Raw genomic sequence first — 19,375 nt, 5'->3', positions numbered from 1 at the left:
GTCTCTGCCTCAAAAACAATCTTTGTGACTGCTGTGGGTTGTTTTCAACAGAACTTATAAGATTTTTTTTTTTCTTTTATTAAATTAAACCAAATGGACTTTGTTCTCCCTTGGAAGCTGTTCATGTAACATACGTTTTAAGTAGCTGGACACTCAGCCCAGTTGAACTGTGTGAAATAAAATGCTGAAAATACTGTATTTGCCGTGATGATTTTCTTTTTTTTAATAAGTCCACCCCCCTTCCGCCTGACTTGCTTCCCAGGTTGGAGCTTAGCCCTGCGTTTCTCAGGGCAGCCGGCTGGATCGATGCTTGCGCGGGACCATTCCTAGGTACTCGTACAAATTGCTGTTTTCCCAGCTGTAAAAGCATCAGCGAGCAGAGTTTGCAACGTCGCTGGCACCAAACGCTCTGTACCAGATCAGATATCCAATCCTGTGTGTGTTCCTGGAACAGTCCGAGCAGGGATTCGGAGTTTCCCAGCACCAGCAATGCATGCCGAAGCGCTTCTCCCAGGATACTTGACAGCAGCAAGTGTGTGCCAGGGAATGCGGGACAGACAATCCCCCGCTGCCGGGCAGTGATGGGTTAAAGAGCTCACCCTGTGCAGGAACTGGGGGGTCCCCCGGAGCCACCCCGCTTTTTGGGCTTCCCAACCAATTCCCAGCCCGGCTCCCTTCAGCCGCTCCAGTGTCCCGCTCCCCCATGACCTCCCCTGCCTCCTCCTCCTCCTTATGTATTCATGAAGCTGTGCAGCTGGGGTGAAATAAAAGCTGGGCGAGCGGCACAGGAAGAGGAACTCCGTGTGCCTCTCTCTGCACGGCCGGGACGGACCCTGCTCTTTATTTTTATCTTTATCCGTGCTGGGACAGAACTGCAGACAGACCCGCTCCCAGCTCCCTCGGGCAGCAGCTGCGTGAGCCCTGGATGCCAGGAGGAGGAGAGTTAACAGTAAGTGAGTCAGTCTCACCACGGATGAGATAACACTTTCTTTGGGATGTTTCCTTTTCTAAGCTCAGAGCCAGGCCTGGTATGGAGCTGTATCCACCCCTGCTCTGTTTGCTCCTCCCTGGGACCCACTGAAGGGGCTGGGTTTGTCTTCCTGGACACACAGGTGGAGGAGAGGCTGGAAGCAGAAGCCTTTCTATATAATTCACATAGGCTTATTTCAAAATATTGAGCCCTTCTCCGGCCTGCTTTGCTCTGGAGAGATTGGCGTGGAGGGTCACTAAAGTCTGGTGTTGAAGGATTATATTGCAGATTATATTATATATTGTGCTTTTTGCGGGGAGGGAGAGCTCTCAGAGTTCACATGTGCCTGTCCCCTGTGACACTCCCATGGTCTCCCTTCCATCCCCTTTCTTCTGGGATTGCAAGGACAGGACAGTCCTCTGTTACTGCAGAGGAAGCCTTGGGGTTTCCTGCCCATAAATTAATCCTTCATATAGATGGACTATACTAAAAGGGTGCAACAGGATCTTCTCTCAGTTGGAAAGAATCAGGAACTGGTTAGCTCAAGCCAACCCACTTATCTGGACACTATCAGCACAGACAGCACCTTGGCACCAGCACCCCTTATTCAGTGAGGGCACCATCCCATCTTGCAAGCAGCATCCTGATCCCACCAATCCCCCATTCCAGGGCTGGGTTTTGGCTGCCTGCAGGCACTAGAGGAACCCTCTGCCTTACTGCATGATGTACTGCCAATCTGATCCTAGGAGCAATATCTCTTTGCCCTACACAGCCTTGCTGTGTGCAATCAGCAGCCATAGGGAGTGTGCTGATCCATGAGCCCTAAATTCAGGCAACATTGGTACCAGGTGCTCCTGCCATTACTGAGCATCCCATTACCCTACTGCTTCTGCAGGATGGGCCAATAACTCCATATCCCACTGCTGAGGTGCCACCATCTGACCTGTGCTAATCCTTCAGTCTTTTCTCCCTGTCAAGGTGCAGCTCTAAGATGAAACCTCCGGGTGGGCAAGGCATAAGGCTGGCATACCTTCTCCTGAGTCTGGCTTCCCTCTGCCTTCCCAGCCCTCTCTGGAAGGACCGGGACTCCCTGATGCAGGAGGAGAAAGCCCATCAGACAGGAGGCAACTTGATGCTGAGTAGGCAAGAGGAGCAGCTCAATACAAAGCTTGTAAACCTCAAGAAGAAGGAAGTGGAAACAGCCATAACTACAGGACAGTTTCCTCCAAGCATGCACTTCTTCCGGGCAAAAAGTCTCATTGATCACAGCGCAGTGTTCAGCATCTTAAAGCGCATGCCAAAAGGTAGGCTTGGCTTAAGGAGTCTTATCTTACTCATCCTTTCGCTTTCTGAGCTGGGACAAAACACAGGATGTGGGAGACAAGGTTATGAGAGCTGTAAATTGTGCTCATTGGGTTCCAGGAAAAACCCTGCTTCTGAGCTCAGGGATGGGGTAGGGGGAGAGAGGAAGAGGGGGATGGATTGGATGAATACACATTTCCAGCAATTGTGGCATTTGGTTTAACTTACAATATGGATCCTTAAGTCTTTCAAGAGTGGAGAAGGGGCAAGAGGAAGCAAAGACAACAAGAAATAACAGACATCCCCATTTTCTCAGCATGCTCCAGCCAGGGCCTCTCTTTTTCCCCACATACACATTCCATGAACAGGCTACCAACCTTGTCTTATTGTGTATCTTAGCCAAAAGCATTTCATCCCCCAAAAAGTGTTTCTGGAGGTGGTTCTGTAGCAGACCTGGAAGTCTGCTGGAAAGTCTGGGGGCACTAGAGGAAGAAGGGGCTACCTCTAACACTTTGCTTGATGTATAGAAGTCAAAGCCTGTGTACTTCCAGGACTTAAAGTGAGCTTATAGAAGGGAGAGAGAGAGCAATTTTTTACATGGGCAGCTAGTGACAGGACCAGGAGGATCAGTATTGAATTAAAAGAGGAGAGATTTAGATTAGATGTTAGTAAAAGGTAGTGACACACTGTAGTGAGGTTTTCCAGAGAGGCTGTGGCTGCCCCATCCCTGTAAGTGTTCATGGCCAGATGGGATGTGGCCCTGAGCAATCCTCCCGACTTCTCTCTCCCAGTCAGTGGGATGACTCCCATCCCACTGTGGGATGCAGATCCCAGTCTTGCAGCATCCTAATCTGTTACCATAAACAATTAGTATGTCAGAAATGTCATTATCCTTTCATGGCTGAATTGCACAGTTAGGAATTTAAAAGTACTCCCCTCTTTACCTCCAGTGCCATTGATACCAAGTGTGAGTCAAAACAAATAATTAACAAATTTCAATCCAGGCAATGTTTAAATGGGTTCTTGTGATCTTTGCAAGGGCTGTTAGCTTTTAGGGACAAGATCACATCCTTGTAGCTGTTTGAGTAGGACTTGATCAGAGCCCCTGGGAGTTCCTGTTGTTTCAAGCACTATTGTAATGTCTGTTGCTGCTCAGTTAGGAAAGAAGGTGACATTGCCAGCAGAGGAGGGTCAGACAGCTGCAGCATGCCCATTCTGGTGCACCAGCTCTGTTGGGAGCAGCAGCCATGGCTCCTCAGCATCTTTACAGCCAGACCCTCTGTAGTGAAAGATCATAGACATTAGAGTCTATATTAAATTAGTCCACTATAAATTATACTCTGGAACTTAATCTAATGTCAAATACATACTAGTCTTGCGTCTTGTTCTTGCTATTCATGTTCTCCCTTTACCCCTAAGGGCATCAAAGCTATTTTGACTAAGATCTCCCCTAGACTAATAAAATACATCTCTAAGACTTCAGCTCTCACAGTATCTTCCCTTTACAAAGGTGAGGCTTAGTTCAAGCACCAATAACACCAGGAGTCTTTGGAAAAGGAGAGATCTCAGTAAAATGAAATGATAAGGAAGGTGAGCATACAGAGGATGCTTCCTGTGCCAGGAAGACTGGCAGTTGCCAACATACTGCACAATAACACAGTGCCCCAGAGGCCCTTCATGCTGGCCAGCAGCAGATGTACAATGTAGGCAAGCATGCTTTTGATAAGGCACAGGGGTAAATGGTATGTCTGCATCTGAGTGCAATTCCCCAGAGTAACCTGGTCTGGGATTTTGGTGTATGCCAGAGTTCCAGAGAGCTGAAAAAGGAGATGCAGACTAGAGACAAAAATTGAAGCTGGGATCCAAACAGCTTAGATACAGAGCTTTGCTTCAGGTGTGCTCCAGCCAGCATGCCTTGTAAACTGCTGCCTCCTGTGTGAGTTTCTCTTTAAATCAGTGGGGCCTGAGCCAGCCCAGAGCAAAGTCTGTCTGAAAGACCTTTAATAACTCGGAGCATTTTCCATCCCAGTGGAGAAGCAGAGCTCCCTATTGATTTCCCTCCTCCCCGTGCTCCCAGGGAGCTGTCACGCTCTGTCTGCCCAGTGTCTGATGTGGAGGGGACACATCCTCCAGCCTGGGGGAGGCAGAGCAGCTGGGAGAATTCACCCACAGCCTTCTAGAAGCATTTCCAGACACCTCTGGATGAACAAAGGAACTGTTATCACATTAAACCTTCTACCCAGCTGCCTGGGCTCATCGGGATGTCCTTGTCCCCCGCCAGGTGCTGTGCTCCACCTGCACGACTTTGCCATGCTGAGTGTGGACTGGCTGGTGTACAATGCCTCCTACTTGCCCAACTGCTACATCTGCTTCACCCGCACGGGCTCCGTCCGCTTCCGCTTCTCCCGCCCGTGCCCTTCCCACCTGCCAGCCCAGTGCTCCCAGTGGGTGCTGCTGGAGACCTACCGGGGACAGCTGAGCGACGTGGCCGAGTTTGACAGAGGGTGAGTGAAGAGGAGTGACCAAGAGCCTGTTGGTGTTCCTGCTGGCAGCATTGTGTAGCCAGCAGTATCGTTTCTGGTGCAGCTTTCCCGTTTGCTCACTGCTCTGGAAGTGAGGAGCTCTTCCTCACACAGTTTAGGGCTGTGAACATGAAAAAACAAAGAGCAGTAGACTAGCTTGAAGGCTGCTGCATTAAGTATGTTAGAGTCAGGGACCATAAAACCTGAATTTTTCTGTGCACACTCACTCTGGCCCTCTGTGCAGACATGCTGAGGACAGTAGCTTAAGCAGATTTATGAGACCTGTCCCCAGCTCTCCTCAGAAACCAGGCTGAATGGGTTATCTCTGTGGGACAGGGCAGCATGGTGTCTCATCCAGTGAGGATTCAAAAACTGGATGAGGAAGCCAAGTAGCTGATGAACAGGCTCTCCCCAACAGCAAAAAATTCCTTTGCAAAGTCATTGTTTCGATTCGGAGCAAGAAGTTGGGCAAACTATTTATGTTAATTACTGCACTAGCAAAACCCCTTAAACTTCCCAAAATAAAACCCAACCCAACTCTCCAAACACCAGACTTGTTTTATGAGGCCTGTTTTTGATACCCTACTGGCACCTACCACCTGGAAGCATGAGGTGCTCATTCCAAGAGGCCCCTCAGGCACCAGAAGCTGTGGCTCACTGTCCTGGGCACTGGCTAATCCAAGAAACCCCACACACAGGATCCCTGCCTGGTTTTGGGGCTCTTTCCCCACAAAAACTCTTCTGCTAACAGAGCTTCTGCACTTACAGGCAAGGCTTCTGCAGCTGTCCAGGTGCTCACACCCCAGCTGGCTCCCTGGGGCATCACACCCTCCTGCAGGAGCTCCCCTCCCTGCAGGCAGCTCCTGCCTTTACTGCTGGCAGCCTTTTATCAGGTCAGGGCTGGTCTGAACCACCTGGAATTTATTCACTTACAGGTGGCTGGGAAGAGCCTGGCTCCCCCTCCAGCCAGTGGTGGTGGGAAGACAGAATCCTATGTCCCCATCCAGGGGCCGTTGATCCTGGGACAAAGCCCTGCTGAAAAGACCAAGAGGAAGCATGCAGTTCTGTCGTGGTGTGTGGGGGGCTGGAGAGAGCACGCTAAATAATGCATGAAGTCAGACACTGAGCGATGAGGACAAAGGAAAATATTGAGTAGCCATCCATTCAGAGGGCACCACTGTCCGTGGCGCTCTGGGGGCTGGGGTCTGCAGAAAAAAAGAGTGTGGGGTGTCATGTAATGACAGACAGTATTGCCATGCCAACACACAAGGAGAGGGATGGGTTAAGGCAATGCAGATGACTGTAATCCCAGCATTTCTGAATTGAAACTTGGTGGGTTTTACTGCAGTGCTCTTCAGTGAGGTTGTGTGCTCTTAAATAGAGACCTTTTAACTCCTAGTGAGCTGGTATCCCCTCCATGTGGAAGCTGTCTGGGCTCTGTGCCCTGCAGATCTGGGAAGGAGGTCAGGTTGGGAAGCTGAGGAGCTTCCAGACTTGTGGCATGATATTGCCTTGCCTCCCCAAAACCAGCAATGAGCAGGGCAGAGGGGTCTGACTCTCCAGCATCCACCATCCCTCCCTTATGGAGAAGGGAAGGAGAAAGTGATGCCAGACCCTGGGCTCTTGACCTTTTATATCCTGAGGATCAACTGCCCTGACACGATAGACAAAATAAGATCCAGAGACAAGTCACTTATCTCTGTCATCCAGAGAGAAAACTGGTTCCCCATTAGCTCCTTTCCATTTCTGCTGGGAGTGATGAGGAAGGAAAGATGACAGCACTACCTCTCTTCAACCACACCACGAGACCCACAAATAATGCACAAGTGGTTGGATTTTGAAACAGCTTCACTTCCTTAAGCACTGGGAATTTAGAAGTGTCTCAGGAGCAACCCTTCATTGCACTTGTTTTCAGTTGTGTCTCCATGGCATGATGCCACTTTCAGGCAGAAGCTAAAGGGCAGGGCATCCTGTACACCCTGTACACCTGGGTGACTGGGGCTGTGCATTGTGTTGTTCCCTCTGTTCCTGTGTGGAAACACTTGTTTCCAGAGGCAGTATTGCCAAATTCCTCTTCTTTTGTATTGGTCTGACAGTGTTTAGTGGCCATAAGTCAGAGCAGGACTTCAGAGTGGCAAGCACTGCACAGAGACACAAGACAGAATCTTGCAGCAAGAGTCTCCCCAAATGTGGAGGGGAGACCGAGGCAGAGGCCAATGAAGAGATTGTCCTCAGCAAACATATGCCTGAGCCAAGGACAAACTTGGATCTCTGGCATCCTGGGTGCTCACTTAGCCATTTGAGTATGTTGTCCTTCATTTCTTGCCCTTCCATGATCATCACTACAAAATCACAGAGGAGTCATTACGCATAATGTGCAAACACACCAACAACAGCCACACTGAGGCACTTCCCCTCCTATTTTCATCTAATCCCTGGGCACTAGTCTAGGGGTTAGGAATGTTTTTGGCCGTCTGGAAATAGGTCTCTAGCCAGAAATAGGCCCCAATCTGTTCTGCTTCTCAGTTTCTGGAAACTCTCCCAGTCTCTTGAACATGTGCATCCCAGGCTACCTCTCTCCTGCACTCCTCTTTGCCCTTGAGCACTGACAAGCTGAGAGAAAGCAGATGTCAGAGGAAAGAACGGATGGATAGTTGGGTGGTTTCAAGGAAGTGTCAAGGGATTATGGCAGCAGGGAAGAGCTCTCATGCAAGACAGGGTGGATCAGCAATTGTGAAGGAACAATGGAAATGTTTCTGAGAAGCTGCACCTCTTTCACCATACAGCATTTCTGACCAGGAAGGGGTAGAAGAAAGGGGAATATGCATGATTTTTGCTGCTTGCATTTTTAGGTACATATACGTGTGTGCATGTGTGTGTGTGTGTGTGTTTGTGTGCTTTGGAAGAGACTCCTTTTGTTTGTTTCCCTCAAGAGAAGGTCTAATTATTCCTATTCAAAACACACATCTCATGGGCCAAGACCCCGGAGTATTGTGTTACTGGTGAGCTTCCAAAAGGATGCTGTTAGGAGAGCCAGGAGACCACGGGCCAAGGGACAGCAAAAGGAAGGGAATTTTGCTTTCATACTTGAAAGGAAAAACAATCCTCACTTATTTTCTTCACAATCAATTACGATACAGGAGAATGTCATTCTTTCCCTCAAGAAGCAACATAATGGCTGCCATCTCCAAGGCAAGAGCATGCCCCCGGATATTTAGGGAAGGAGCATTGACATTCCAGATATTTGCAAAATACCACCCCCCACCAGCAGCCCAAGGATTGAGGTTGTGCCCAGCAGAGCTCTCTATCACCAGCATGAAGTCATCTTGTGAGGGAGCTGACACCATGGCCGAGGCTTCAGGGACAACTCCCCCGGGTGCTGGCGGCTGCCCTGGCCGCCATCACCTTCCCCTCCCTGTCCTCTGACTGCCTTACCTCACAGAAAAATAGGGCAGCATGTGCAGTATGAGGGGGGAAAAAGGAATAAAAATTCACTACAGAAACAAAGCCCTCCGCTCCCTCTACAAGTCTCCCCTTGGGGAGAAGAAGAGGGGATGAGAGAGAGCGAGAGAAAGGGAATGAACCACATGTGACAGATGTTAGTCACACTATTTAATGCACCACTGGAAGACATTTAGATACTACAGTGAGGAGAGGGGCATAATTATCCATCAAGAACAGAAAAAGGAGGAGGAAAAAGAATCCCTTTAAAAACAAGGCAAGCAAACCTTTCACTTCTGTATTATATAGCACAAGGAAGGAAAATGGGGAAAAAACCCAGGAAGAGAGAAAGAAAACCCACAGTTGAAAATAAATAATCCTTGGCTGGTCATTTTAGCTGTGCCCCTTTGGGCATATGCATTGCAATAGCATTGTTCAGCGCATATATGACATGACATGGATGGCTATTTGTAGTCTGCACCTGATCACTGGTGAAAGTCCATTCCAGAAAAGAAGCAAAAAAAAAAGTATTTATGAATGTATTTGCTTCATCTGCATGAGCTACTGATGGCAAAAGCCCCCAAACCCTTAGGAGATTATCTGGTTATCAAGGATGAATCACTATTATGCAATAAATCTTCAATAGTTGTAAGGATCAATAATCAGTCTCAAAGGGGAGGGGATTATAAAGAGAAGTACAATTTGATTTATGTGCTTTTAGGAGCAGAGTGGTGTGGGGATTTATTGCTGTTTCTAGCCCAAGAGCACAGGCTAAATAAACAACCACGAGTTTGTACAGCCAGATTTGAAGGCGGGGAGCAGAGCCCTGCGTGTGCGCTCATTGCCGGAGGAGCCGAGTTCTCACAGGACAAGGGGAGAAAGTGGTGGGAGCCCGAATATCATCCATCCTTATCTGAAACAGAGCTGCCTGCAGTGGCGAGATGGGGCTTGCACGGCCTTTTGATCCACGGGGAGGTTTTTCCCTGGGCGCTCGCAGCGCCGGTGGGAACAGCCGCGCTCGGCTCCGGGCTCCGGGCAGGTGCCGAGCTGGAGGGGAGCTGCCTTCGGCCACGAGGGAAGGGGGAAAATCTCTTTTCCCCGGCTCTTCCCACACGAAACCTCGCTGCTGAGCAGCAGCACACCCTTTCTGCCGGCGGCTGCCCCCTCCGCAGCTCGGGCAGGTGGATCAGCGCCTTCAGGATGCTCCTGATATTCCTGGTTCCTAGGCTGGTGCCGTGGTGTCTCCTGCTGCTGCCTGCTCCTCGTTGTGGTCCAGCTCGGTCTTTTCTGATCGCATGGATTGCTGAACAGTAGCTGGGGTTGCCCAGTGGGCTGTGATAATGGCACCAAAGCCCCTATTTTAATGCATGGGAGGGCAGAGCCCAAATTGCTGTGGAAACCTTAACTCTGAATTTTCCTGACTGTTGATCATTTAAGGTCTCATCCTTAACAGTAGTAGCATCTCTTTTACATACAGGTGTGCTTCTAAAATTGTTCCTGGCAAAGAAATTAACAGAGTGAGGAAGAAATGAAACCTCAGCCCCAGGAAGAGAATCCTTAGAGAATGAAACAGCAGGCAGATCCTGGGGGAACGGGCTGTGTTTTATGGGCAGGATGGAGGGATTAAAAAAAGCATGTCTGTCCAGGATGCCTTAGTTTATGAATTTGGACCAGATCACATTTTACATCTGTAGAGAGGCTGTGGGGGTTTAATTCCATCCACAGAAGTGTCCTGGATGAAGATAATAAGATCACAAATCAAAGCCACACCTCCCATATAACTGAGCAGAGCACTGAATGAGGATGGGGACCAAGACATCAAACAGGAAACATTACTGAAGATCAGTAGCTGTTATTGAGAGGAAACTATATACTCAGATGAAAGCTGAAGCATGGCTGAAGGTATTTCTGTCTAAACCTGCTTAGCCCCTGGCACGAGATAAGCACTGGGCCAGCACAGAAACATCTGTAGGTTTCTGTGATGGCTTCCATTTGTCCACCCAGGAATTAAGTTAATCACCCCTGCATTGCCATTTAGACTTTGTCCACTGGTAGGAGAAATTTATTATGAACTACTCTTCAGGTGGAAGAGGGAGAGCTGTTGCCAGAGGCAGGATTTCAGGTGGGATGAAGGCAATCATCTTGGCAGAGGATGGTGGTGTGGCACAGATGCTCACCTTGTCCTAAATGCAGCTGTCATCCACAATTAGATAATCTCACAATTTACTGGCTCCCTTAAACTCTGATAAAATTACCCACTGTCTCTCTGGATTTCTGAAAGAGGCTTATATGCCTGCTGAGTGTATGGAGGAAATAAATACATTTCCATCACACCAAGGAAAAGCCAGGACTTTTCGTTCTTAGAAGATTCTTATCAGCTGTTTCCCTGAAGTAGCTACCAGCAAGGCAGGCAGGGCATCAGGTTTGCTCTCACAGATAGGGAAAAATTATTTCTGAGTCAGAATTGTCTTCCCCTTGCATTTTTTTTCAGATGGCATATTTTGACAATACAAAGGTACCAGGACAACTTACGGGCTCAGCAAGCAAGTTGGAGGTGGCCCAGTACATGGCATCTCCTGTAAGCTCAGTCTGCCTTTTAGGTGCTGAACAGAGGGCCAAGTGACATCTTATGTGCACTGAAGAACCTTGGGAAAACATATTGTCTGCAAGAGTAACATGCATGCCTACTTTCAGATTAGGGGTACCCTGGGTAGCAGAGTATAATTGATATAAAATCACCGTACTTGCTTTTGTAACTCTGTTCCTTGAAAAAAGGAGGGGCAGGCTTTAAGCACCTACTCCTACCCTGCTTACAAATGTATCACACAAAATCTGTGCCAGCCATTAGAGGAGTAAATAGAGACGGCAGAAAAATGACCTGAATGCTTCCTAGTTGCACCAGTCGCTGTTATGCCTGTTGTACTGCAGTGCGAACAGGCTCTGTTTGTTCTCCTCATTCCTTCTCTTCTCCCTTTTCTATAGCTTGCTGAGAAACCTGACCCTGGTGACAGATGCCCCTGAGCTGGCCTACCCCTCTCAGACTTTCATTTGGAAAAGATTTGAAGAAATCTTTCTCATTGCCTCTGGACTTATCTGCTATGCACCTGTGTTCAAGGCCTATTTCTACCAGGGGCTGCTGGAGCTCTATGAAGATAACATACAGTATGTTGAGATAAGAGCTATCCTGCCTGCGGTACGTGGGGTTTGGCTTCTCTAGTAGTCTTTTAAATCCTTATTTCTCCATAACTTTTCTCAAGCCCTGTGTTGAATTTAGCTTTTGGGTGTTTGCATACCTGCCCTTCTAAGGATGCTGGAAAACCTTGATCATATTCAAATGTCTTTCTTGCAGATTTGCATAGGCAAGGGCTTAAAAGTGAGAGATTCTTTGTTCTTAATGGCTAAGGGAGATACCTGTTGTGACATAGGCACAAAAATACATTGTACAGTTAGACTGGGAGCTGTGTCAAAATTTCGCTCATTGTGAAGATGTAACTCAGTTTTGTCTGCAGCAGAATCACCTATTTTGTGGCAGCTACTGTGATCAAATTTCCTGTCTTGAATAGAGACTTATTCTGGAATAGCTATGTTATTTTAAATCCTCAGCTTATTTCAGAATGATTACTCTGAATAGGTGACTCAATTAATTGGCAAAACACAACCTTCCACAATTTGCAGACAACCTAAAATTTTGGCTGTGTGTATGAAGTATGAACTGCTCCTTTCATTGCCATTAACACCACAATCTGGTAATGGTTCAGGCCTTTCTCCCTGTGTGTCACTCAGAGCTGGTCAGATTGTCCTACAAACCCACTCTACCCTAATGCCTCCCCAAGCACCAGCAGACCACACCACCCTACATGTTCCCACTTTCCCAGTGACAGTTTTGTCACTGCAGACACACCTTTCCCATGCAATTCTCCAGCCCAGCTTTATGCAGGACTTCATGGGGGTGGGAGTTCTGTCAGTCTATCCTGCCTGAGAGGAGAAGGATGTATTGCAAAGGGTGGGGGGAAGGGATGTGGAGAAGTCCACAAAGCTTACATGCATCTTACTTTGCTGGGGGTTGCTCTGAATTCAGCCACCACCTGGTTTGGGGGTACCTGGAAAAAGAAGATAACAGCAATGTCAAAATGCCTGTGATGTGAGGCAGCATGAGCCGCAGAGACTTCCAGACCAAGAGTATCTGCCATGATACAAGTGCGTGGGCCTGACTGGAAAATACCCTGCCTTTACCATCAGCCCTTGGACACGGTTGTAAGTCCTTTTGAAGAGAGGCTTGGCAGGGAAGATTTGCTTCCTATTGAGCTCCTAATGCTGGCAGCAGCTGTGGGAGCCTGTAGAGCCCTGGGGCTGACGTGCTGAGCTCAGGGCAGGCTGCCTGCAGCCAGGGTACCAACAGGGAATGCCAGGAGCTGCAGTCACGCTGGGATGGAGGGCAGCGTGGACAGAGAAGGGACAGCCAGGCTGAAGCTGGGGTGAGAGGGCAGGGAAATGCTTCATGGGGAAAGTCAAGGGGAGCAGGGTGTGACGGGAATAGCAAGATGCTCGGGTGGCTGGAGATCCTCCACGGGGCTCGGACAGCAGCGCTGACACTGCAAAAGCTCTCCTTGCAGCAAAGCCTGCCAGAAGCGGCCCCTGAGGTAAAGTAAATGAAAACTGGGATTTAGTGTGAAACAGCAAACACTGTGGAAAAGCCCCCCTAAGCCCAGCTGTGTTTGCAGATTCAGCTGTGTAAAGTCTCACATTCCCATGGGCTGCAGTGGGGGAAAATTCCCTCTGAGCATCGGCAGCTGCCCCACAGCTGTCCCCACAAGGGGGACACCACATTGTGATGGGGTGTGAGGCTTTGAAAGGGGCAACCCTGCAAGGGAGGGCACCAGAGAGGAAGTTAGGGGGTGAAGTGGAGCAGTTGAAGGCTGGAGGAGAAAGGTGACAGAGAAAAGAACAGTGAGAAGGGTGAGAGAACTCATGGAATGGTTTCAGCTGCTGTCTGTGAGCAACTCCAGGCAGGGCCTTTGTGGGATAGTATCAATGGGGCATTCAGGGTCTCCACCCCTGCTGTAATCAGGGCAAAAGTCCTGAAAACAGCCCCAGTAGTGAGGAACCTCCAGAGCAAGTTGATGAGACAGAGCATGCCAAAAGGATTATTCTTCCTAGTTTGCAGCCAGAGACCTGGGAAGGCATGGCAAGACTAAATGACTGGCTCAAGGTCATGAAGCAAACCTCTGGCAGAGGGGAGCAGAAGCCCAGCTCAGCTGGTAGCTTGTGGAGCTCAGCCATTGCGTGCCTTGGGGCTGCCTCGGCTGACAGACTGCCACTGCAAGGCACAGAGCATGTGTGAGTTGCCAGACAGCTGGACAGAACACTCCTGCATTGCATACAGACAGGAGTAAGAGGTCACGGTCCCCTCTGGGTTTTCAAGGGCATTCGCTTGCACATGTCTGAACATGGAGAAACTTGTATCATATAGGAAGGAGGAAACCCACCCCTTGGTCCTTGCCAGCTTGTAAAGGCTTGAAGAAGAAAAAATTCTGCACAGATTTTACTGCTTTTGTGTTCCTGCCCTGTTCTCAGGACCACAGCCCTCTGCTTCTCCCAAGGTTTTTGTCACTTCATTTCTCCCACCTTCCAGTAAAACAGCTCTTCTAACTACTGCTTCTCACGTGCTTTTCACGCTGCAGGTGTATGAACTGGATGGCACCCAGCACAATAAATCATGGTCTGTGGCAACCTACCGGGAAGTGACCAGGCAGTTCGTGAAGGAGCACCCGGACTTTGTTGGAGCCAAGATTATATTTGCAGTGCACAGGTAGAGGCTGAGCAGGGCTAAGAGCGGCTGTGCTGTGCCGGAGGCAGGCAGAGGGCTGGGAGAAGAAATGCTAAGGGCTGGGCTGGAGTGCCAGAGTTGGCTGGCAATGTCCACACATGTTGTTAGAGCCGGGGTGTTGACTCCTCAAACATTCCCTGGCATGTGTAAAAGGCTGAGGGTGAGAACTTGTCTATATAAGTGTGCGTACGTGCGAAGTGAGCACATCCATGAGCCCTGGGAGAGAGAATGAGCCCGGGCAGGGCTCCGTGTGTGCATGTCCAAGATGTGCCTGCTCTCCTCCCGAGCCTGGATACACTCCCCCTCCCTGCAGAGACTGAAGCGGTGACAGCAGTGCCCAGTATGGGCTCTGAGTGTGGCAGAGGTCCCTGTGGGACCCTGCACACGCCGCTCCCCGGCAGCCTGTGTACGGTATGTTCGTGCTACTGCCTGGGCAGGCGGGCACAAGGCTGCTCTCCAAGTCAGCCAGATGCCATGAAGTTCATGTGAGGTAATCCTCAGCAAGTGGAGCAGACCCCTTAGCAGCACTTGCTCGCTCTGGTTTGGCACAATGCCCTCTCCAGTTCAGAGCTGGCTTGCCTCTCTGGCCAGCTTCAGTATGGACACAGTCTGCAAAATGCTCCGAGAAGTTTAAGTCTGATAGGGCTGGAAGAAACCTAAAAGTAAAACTCTCTTGAAATGAAGTTACTGCCTCACCTCCCAACAAAACAGCTGGGAGGAAAGGAAAAAAATAAACATTTTGTCTCCACACTGCTGTGTTCCCTTCCCTGCTTGGTAAATAGGAAAGCCAGTGAGTTAGACAAGCATGCCTCAACTCAAGCGACAGCAGGGTCTAGCCAGGCATTTCCTGGTCATTCATGGGTTTCCTTTCATAATATCAATTTTCTACTGCTGCTCCTCTAGAGACCTGAAGCTGGTTGTCAGATTCAGGAGCAACTTGTATTTTGGAAATACCCCTGGGGACCCCATTTCAGAACTCAAACCTCGAGAAGGCAGCCCATGGGAGTCAGCTTCTGCAGTGCTTTCTCTCTCTCTCTCTCTCTCTCACTCTCTAGGATGATGAATGTTTCCCAGATTAAAGAAGCCATCCTCACTGCCATGGCACTCAGAGCCCGCTTCCCAGACACTCTGGCTGGCTTCGACTTGGTAACTGCATTTCTTGTGGGACTTCACATTAACCCCTGGTGATACAACTGCATATATACACTATGGCATATGTTGTATACCAGAGCCAGAACCTTCACTGCTGTACTGAAATCAGTGCTAATGAATTGCAAATCCTCCAGCTAAGGATTTTGTTCAGGGTAATTGACAAAATCCCCTGAAAGAATCAGCTCCCTACCCCACAGCATTGTAATTTCAGCACAGCTGGCACCTCATTTATAAAGAGCTGTAAGTCCCACCATCTTCCCAAGCGTGCTCAGAAACACCTTTCTGCTTTCCCCCAGGTTGGTGATGAGGATGAAGGTCATTCTTTATGGGACCTGAGGGATGCCCTGACCATCCCATATTCCATGGGGGTCAATTTGCCCTACTTCTTCCATGCTGGGGAGACTGGTGAGCATGAGGAGTCAAGGCTTGTTACTGCTTACAGAGGCAAGACTGAAATCTTGCAAAGAGCAGAAGCAGCAAGCCTGGCTTGCTTGCTGGCTGTGTCAGGAGGATGTGTGTGAATACATGTTTCCCCTATGCTTCTCCCCATACCAGTTTGGAGCTGTAGCATACCCCCATGACCCCTCCCTTACCTAGTCCCTGCTTTTGACTGTAGGTGTCACATTGCTCAGCATCTTGCCCTGGTGTGACAAGGAGTCATGCTTAGGAATTATTGCTGGTAGCTATTTCCCTCTTGGAACAGCACTCACCATCCACAACAGCAGCAGAGTCCCCCAACCATCATTTTACATTTTAAGATGAAATAATGTTTGAGCCAGACTCTAGTCATAACTGAACAGACTCAACAAAGTTACTGATGTACCCTTTATTCCTGGGGTAATGTATTATTATTAGCAATACATTATTCAGTGTCTTGGTGGGATTTATCCTAACTGTGAGAGTCATGTCTAACTTGTACCTTGTGTGTTGCATGTTGACATCTCCAGAAGGGTGGTTACCCTGTGGCTGCGCTCCCTTAATAGCCACAGGCAGGAGCAAGCACTTCTAAGCCACCATACATCTCACTAATGCACAGGCTACTCCCCAGTAATTGTTACTTCTCTCCATTGACAATTAATGGAGTCCAGTATAATTAGCTGAGCTACAAGAGCAATACTATAAACATCTAAAACCAGGTGAGATGAGTGGATATCTCTATGCTGGGAAATATCTTGGGCAGATTTAGATCCCTGTTTCACTGAGAATGCAAGTGGAAACTGAGTATGAGCAACCTCTCACCTCAGACATCTATTAACAAAATCATCTAGCAGTTTGAGGAGCTTTATTTCCTCACAGCACTGCAGTGACTCTTACCTGTGTCTGCTCAGACTGGCAGGGCACCTCTGTAGACAATAATGTGCTGGATGCATTGCTACTGAATACCAGCAGGATTGGCCATGGACTCGCTCTCACTAAACACCCAGTAGCCAAAAGTTTGTCTCTGAAGATGGATATTCCTGTAGAAGTCTGTCCCATCTCCAACCAGGTATGTTATTGTGTGGCAGGATTACTGGAAGGGAATTTACCATAGCTGTGAGGGTCATCTGGGGGGCAGCTACAAGTTTTGATGCACACAGGCTGGCTTAGTTTCCTTTGTACCACCTTATACTGCACTTTGCTATATAGACATACACTGTGAATATATATAAGGCTTGTAGTGCCAGTCAGGAAAAAAAAAATTAAATTCCTATCCAGAGTAACTTGGGAAGACAGTCCTCCCTAGTGGAGGCGAGGCCCAGAACCACAGAGGTGCCTTAAGAGACATAATTGAAAATACTTCAAAGCCAGGAGGGCTGAGAAGCTGGATTGGATTGTAACTGGAAGTCCTTGGCTTTGCAGTATTTATAACCAGTGGGAACTCTTTTGCAGCGCATTAGCATGATGCCATTGTCCCCTGGGTACAGCAGAAAGGATACTTTGGGGTGGAGATTTACAGGTGTGAGCCTTAAGGGAGAAAACCCTGATAGAGTTCCAGATGCCTCAAGCTGAGCACCACAGCAAATGTATAACCAAAAGACTATTCCTGAATTGCTCACAGTCACATAAGAAACAAGTTATTCACTCCACTGGCCTCGATTAAGGTGTCACTACGGGAGATGAGCTGGTTCCTCCTGCAGCAGGTCAGAGCAGAAAACATTTTGAACCACCTTCTGGAGCTTGTCCCTCCCTGACCACTGCCTGCTGGCACAGGCAGCCCTGGCAGGTGTCAGTGTGACACAACAGCTTCAATAACCTGCCATGGTATTGTCTCCTTCTCTTCCCCACCCAGGTCCTGCTGCTGATAGCTGACTTGAGGAGTCACCCTGCAGCTGACCTCATGGCTGAGGGGCACCCCATTGTGATCAGCCCCGATGATCCCCCTGTCTTTGGGGCAAAGGGAGTCTCCTATGATTTCTACGAGGTGTTCATGGCCATTGGAGGGATGAAGGCTGACCTGAGGACACTAAAACAACTTGCACTCAACTCCATAAAGTAAGTTCATCACTTCTCTTACCTTGTCATAGTAATCATAAGGAGACTATCAGCTTGCTTCTCTTGCTTGCATTTGGGTTTTGGCCCCAGTCTCCTCTGCCACATGAACTGGACTTCTGTTAATCCAAAATCTCCACTGTGTGTCTCCTCCAAAGGTGGGACACAGGGAACCCAGAGGCTCCTCTGCCTCTGTTCTTAAGTGGTTTTCTCTGACTGTGTGCCTCTGTGTATTCTTCCTTTTCCATTCTTTGTGAACTTGCTTCCACCGCCTAGTTCTGGGTTTGGGAGAAATTGTGTGTCTTTGTATCATTTGTCTATTTCTGCCAAAATTTGACTTGCTGCAGTGTTTGCCATGACTCATCTGGGAAACACAGGAAAACAACCAGCATTTACTTTAGGTGTGTTTAACCCCTTTTTCTATTAACTGGACAATTCTGAATGTCCAAAAATAGTTTGGATATGATGCCCAGAGTCTTCTTGCACATTCCTCAGCTCCTGCCTCTTTTGCTCCATGTTACTCTGTATGGTGCAGGCATGTCTTGCAAGGGTTAATCTCTAGCTGCCTCCTGCCTTTTCATTTCAGTGCTGCTCTTGAAATAGCTGCCCCCTTGTCTCCTGCCTGATACTGACTTTCCTCCTCCTCACAGATACAGTGCCATGCTGCCGGATGAGAAAGCCAAGGCCAAAGAGGTCTGGCAGAAAAAATGGGACCAATTTGTGGCTGACCTCTCTGATAGCTTTCTAAGGGAGCTGTAGAGAGGACAAGGCTCATCTCAGAAGGCATTTGGCAAGCTAGGGTGAGCCAGAGTGATTGCTGAGAGGGAGACTGCTTCTTCCATGTGACCTGAGCAGATGAATGGACGTCAAAGTCTCACCTGGCAGTGGGCAATTCTGCTAAGCCAGGCTTAATGGGCTTAAAGCTAAGAAGGAGCTGCACTATCCTGTGACACTCATGGACTGGAGGTAAAAGGGAGCAGTGATCCTTTAGAGCAACAAGAAACTGCCCTGCTCAGAAGAGTCAAAACAATTAAAACTTGCCAATGACCAAATCTTGACATCCTTATTCAGGAAAAACTTGCTTTCCAATTAGAGTCACCAGAAGATTGCCAACACGAGGATCTCTGAATTTTGCCTTATCATTACAAAATGCAGACCTTACCCGGAAACAGCTAAGACAAACATCCAACCATTTGGGCCACTGACCTTCAAGAGAGCAAGGACTGAAAATGACTCTTGTTATGTTTAACCCTGGGCCTGCTGCCAAAATAGCACCACTAGGTTGAAGAACCAGTCATAGGTCTGATATCTGCTATTTCAGGACCTACCATGGCTGGAAACAAGCTGGTGGAACTTGCTCCCAGGACATTTAAGCCTGGTTGCCCAGTGATCATAAAACCAGAAGAGAGGTGCCTCAGTTGCCAGCAGTTTTTTTGCTACAAAGTCTTTTCCTGACCCCTGGTCAAAAGGAAGACAAAATACATTTCAGATTAAGTCAAAAACATCCTGGCTTCCCAGACTCAGCTTGATTAAAACTATCCTCCTTGCAAAAACCTGTGTTAACATGGACATTTATAGGAAACACCTTTTGGTTTCAGGGAGTTCCACCACCAGCCTTTGTTGCTGAAGTCATCATGCAAATGTGGCTTTATTCTTTGAAATGAAGAATCTCTCTTCTCTGTCAGAGAGATT

General features: G+C 48.5%; 1 protein-coding gene across 1 annotated transcript; it reads left to right on the top strand.

The window, feature by feature from the left end:
• Positions 1-1,948: 1,948 nt before the first annotated feature.
• ADA2 (adenosine deaminase 2) lies at positions 1,949-18,442 on the top strand. The gene is made up of 9 exons (XM_062491002.1): positions 1,949-2,274; positions 4,554-4,776; positions 11,218-11,428; positions 13,917-14,044; positions 15,118-15,208; positions 15,511-15,619; positions 16,543-16,700; positions 17,484-17,686; positions 18,334-18,442. Exons 1-9 carry the CDS (start codon positions 1,962-1,964, stop codon positions 18,440-18,442), a joined length of 1,545 nt encoding a protein of 514 aa, XP_062346986.1. The 5' UTR covers positions 1,949-1,961.
• The last annotated feature ends 933 nt before the right edge of the window (positions 18,443-19,375 follow it).

This window comes from Cinclus cinclus, chromosome 4, assembly GCF_963662255.1.
Source record: "Cinclus cinclus chromosome 4, bCinCin1.1, whole genome shotgun sequence".
NCBI lineage: Eukaryota > Metazoa > Chordata > Aves > Passeriformes > Cinclidae > Cinclus > Cinclus cinclus.
Note: the sequence above shows the minus strand (reverse complement) of the source record. Positions and strands in the feature narration are given on the sequence as shown.

Excerpts from the sequence above, each read along its gene's own strand:
- ADA2 (XM_062491002.1), top strand. The coding sequence starts at position 1,962 with ATGAAACCTCCGGGTGGGCAAGGCATAAGGCTGGCATACCTTCTCCTG. Across the intron at positions 11,429-13,916 it reads TAAGAGCTATCCTGCCTGCG|GTGTATGAACTGGATGGCAC; the intron begins GTACGTGGGGTT and ends TTCACGCTGCAG. Across the intron at positions 14,045-15,117 it reads ATTATATTTGCAGTGCACAG|GATGATGAATGTTTCCCAGA; the intron begins GTAGAGGCTGAG and ends CTCACTCTCTAG.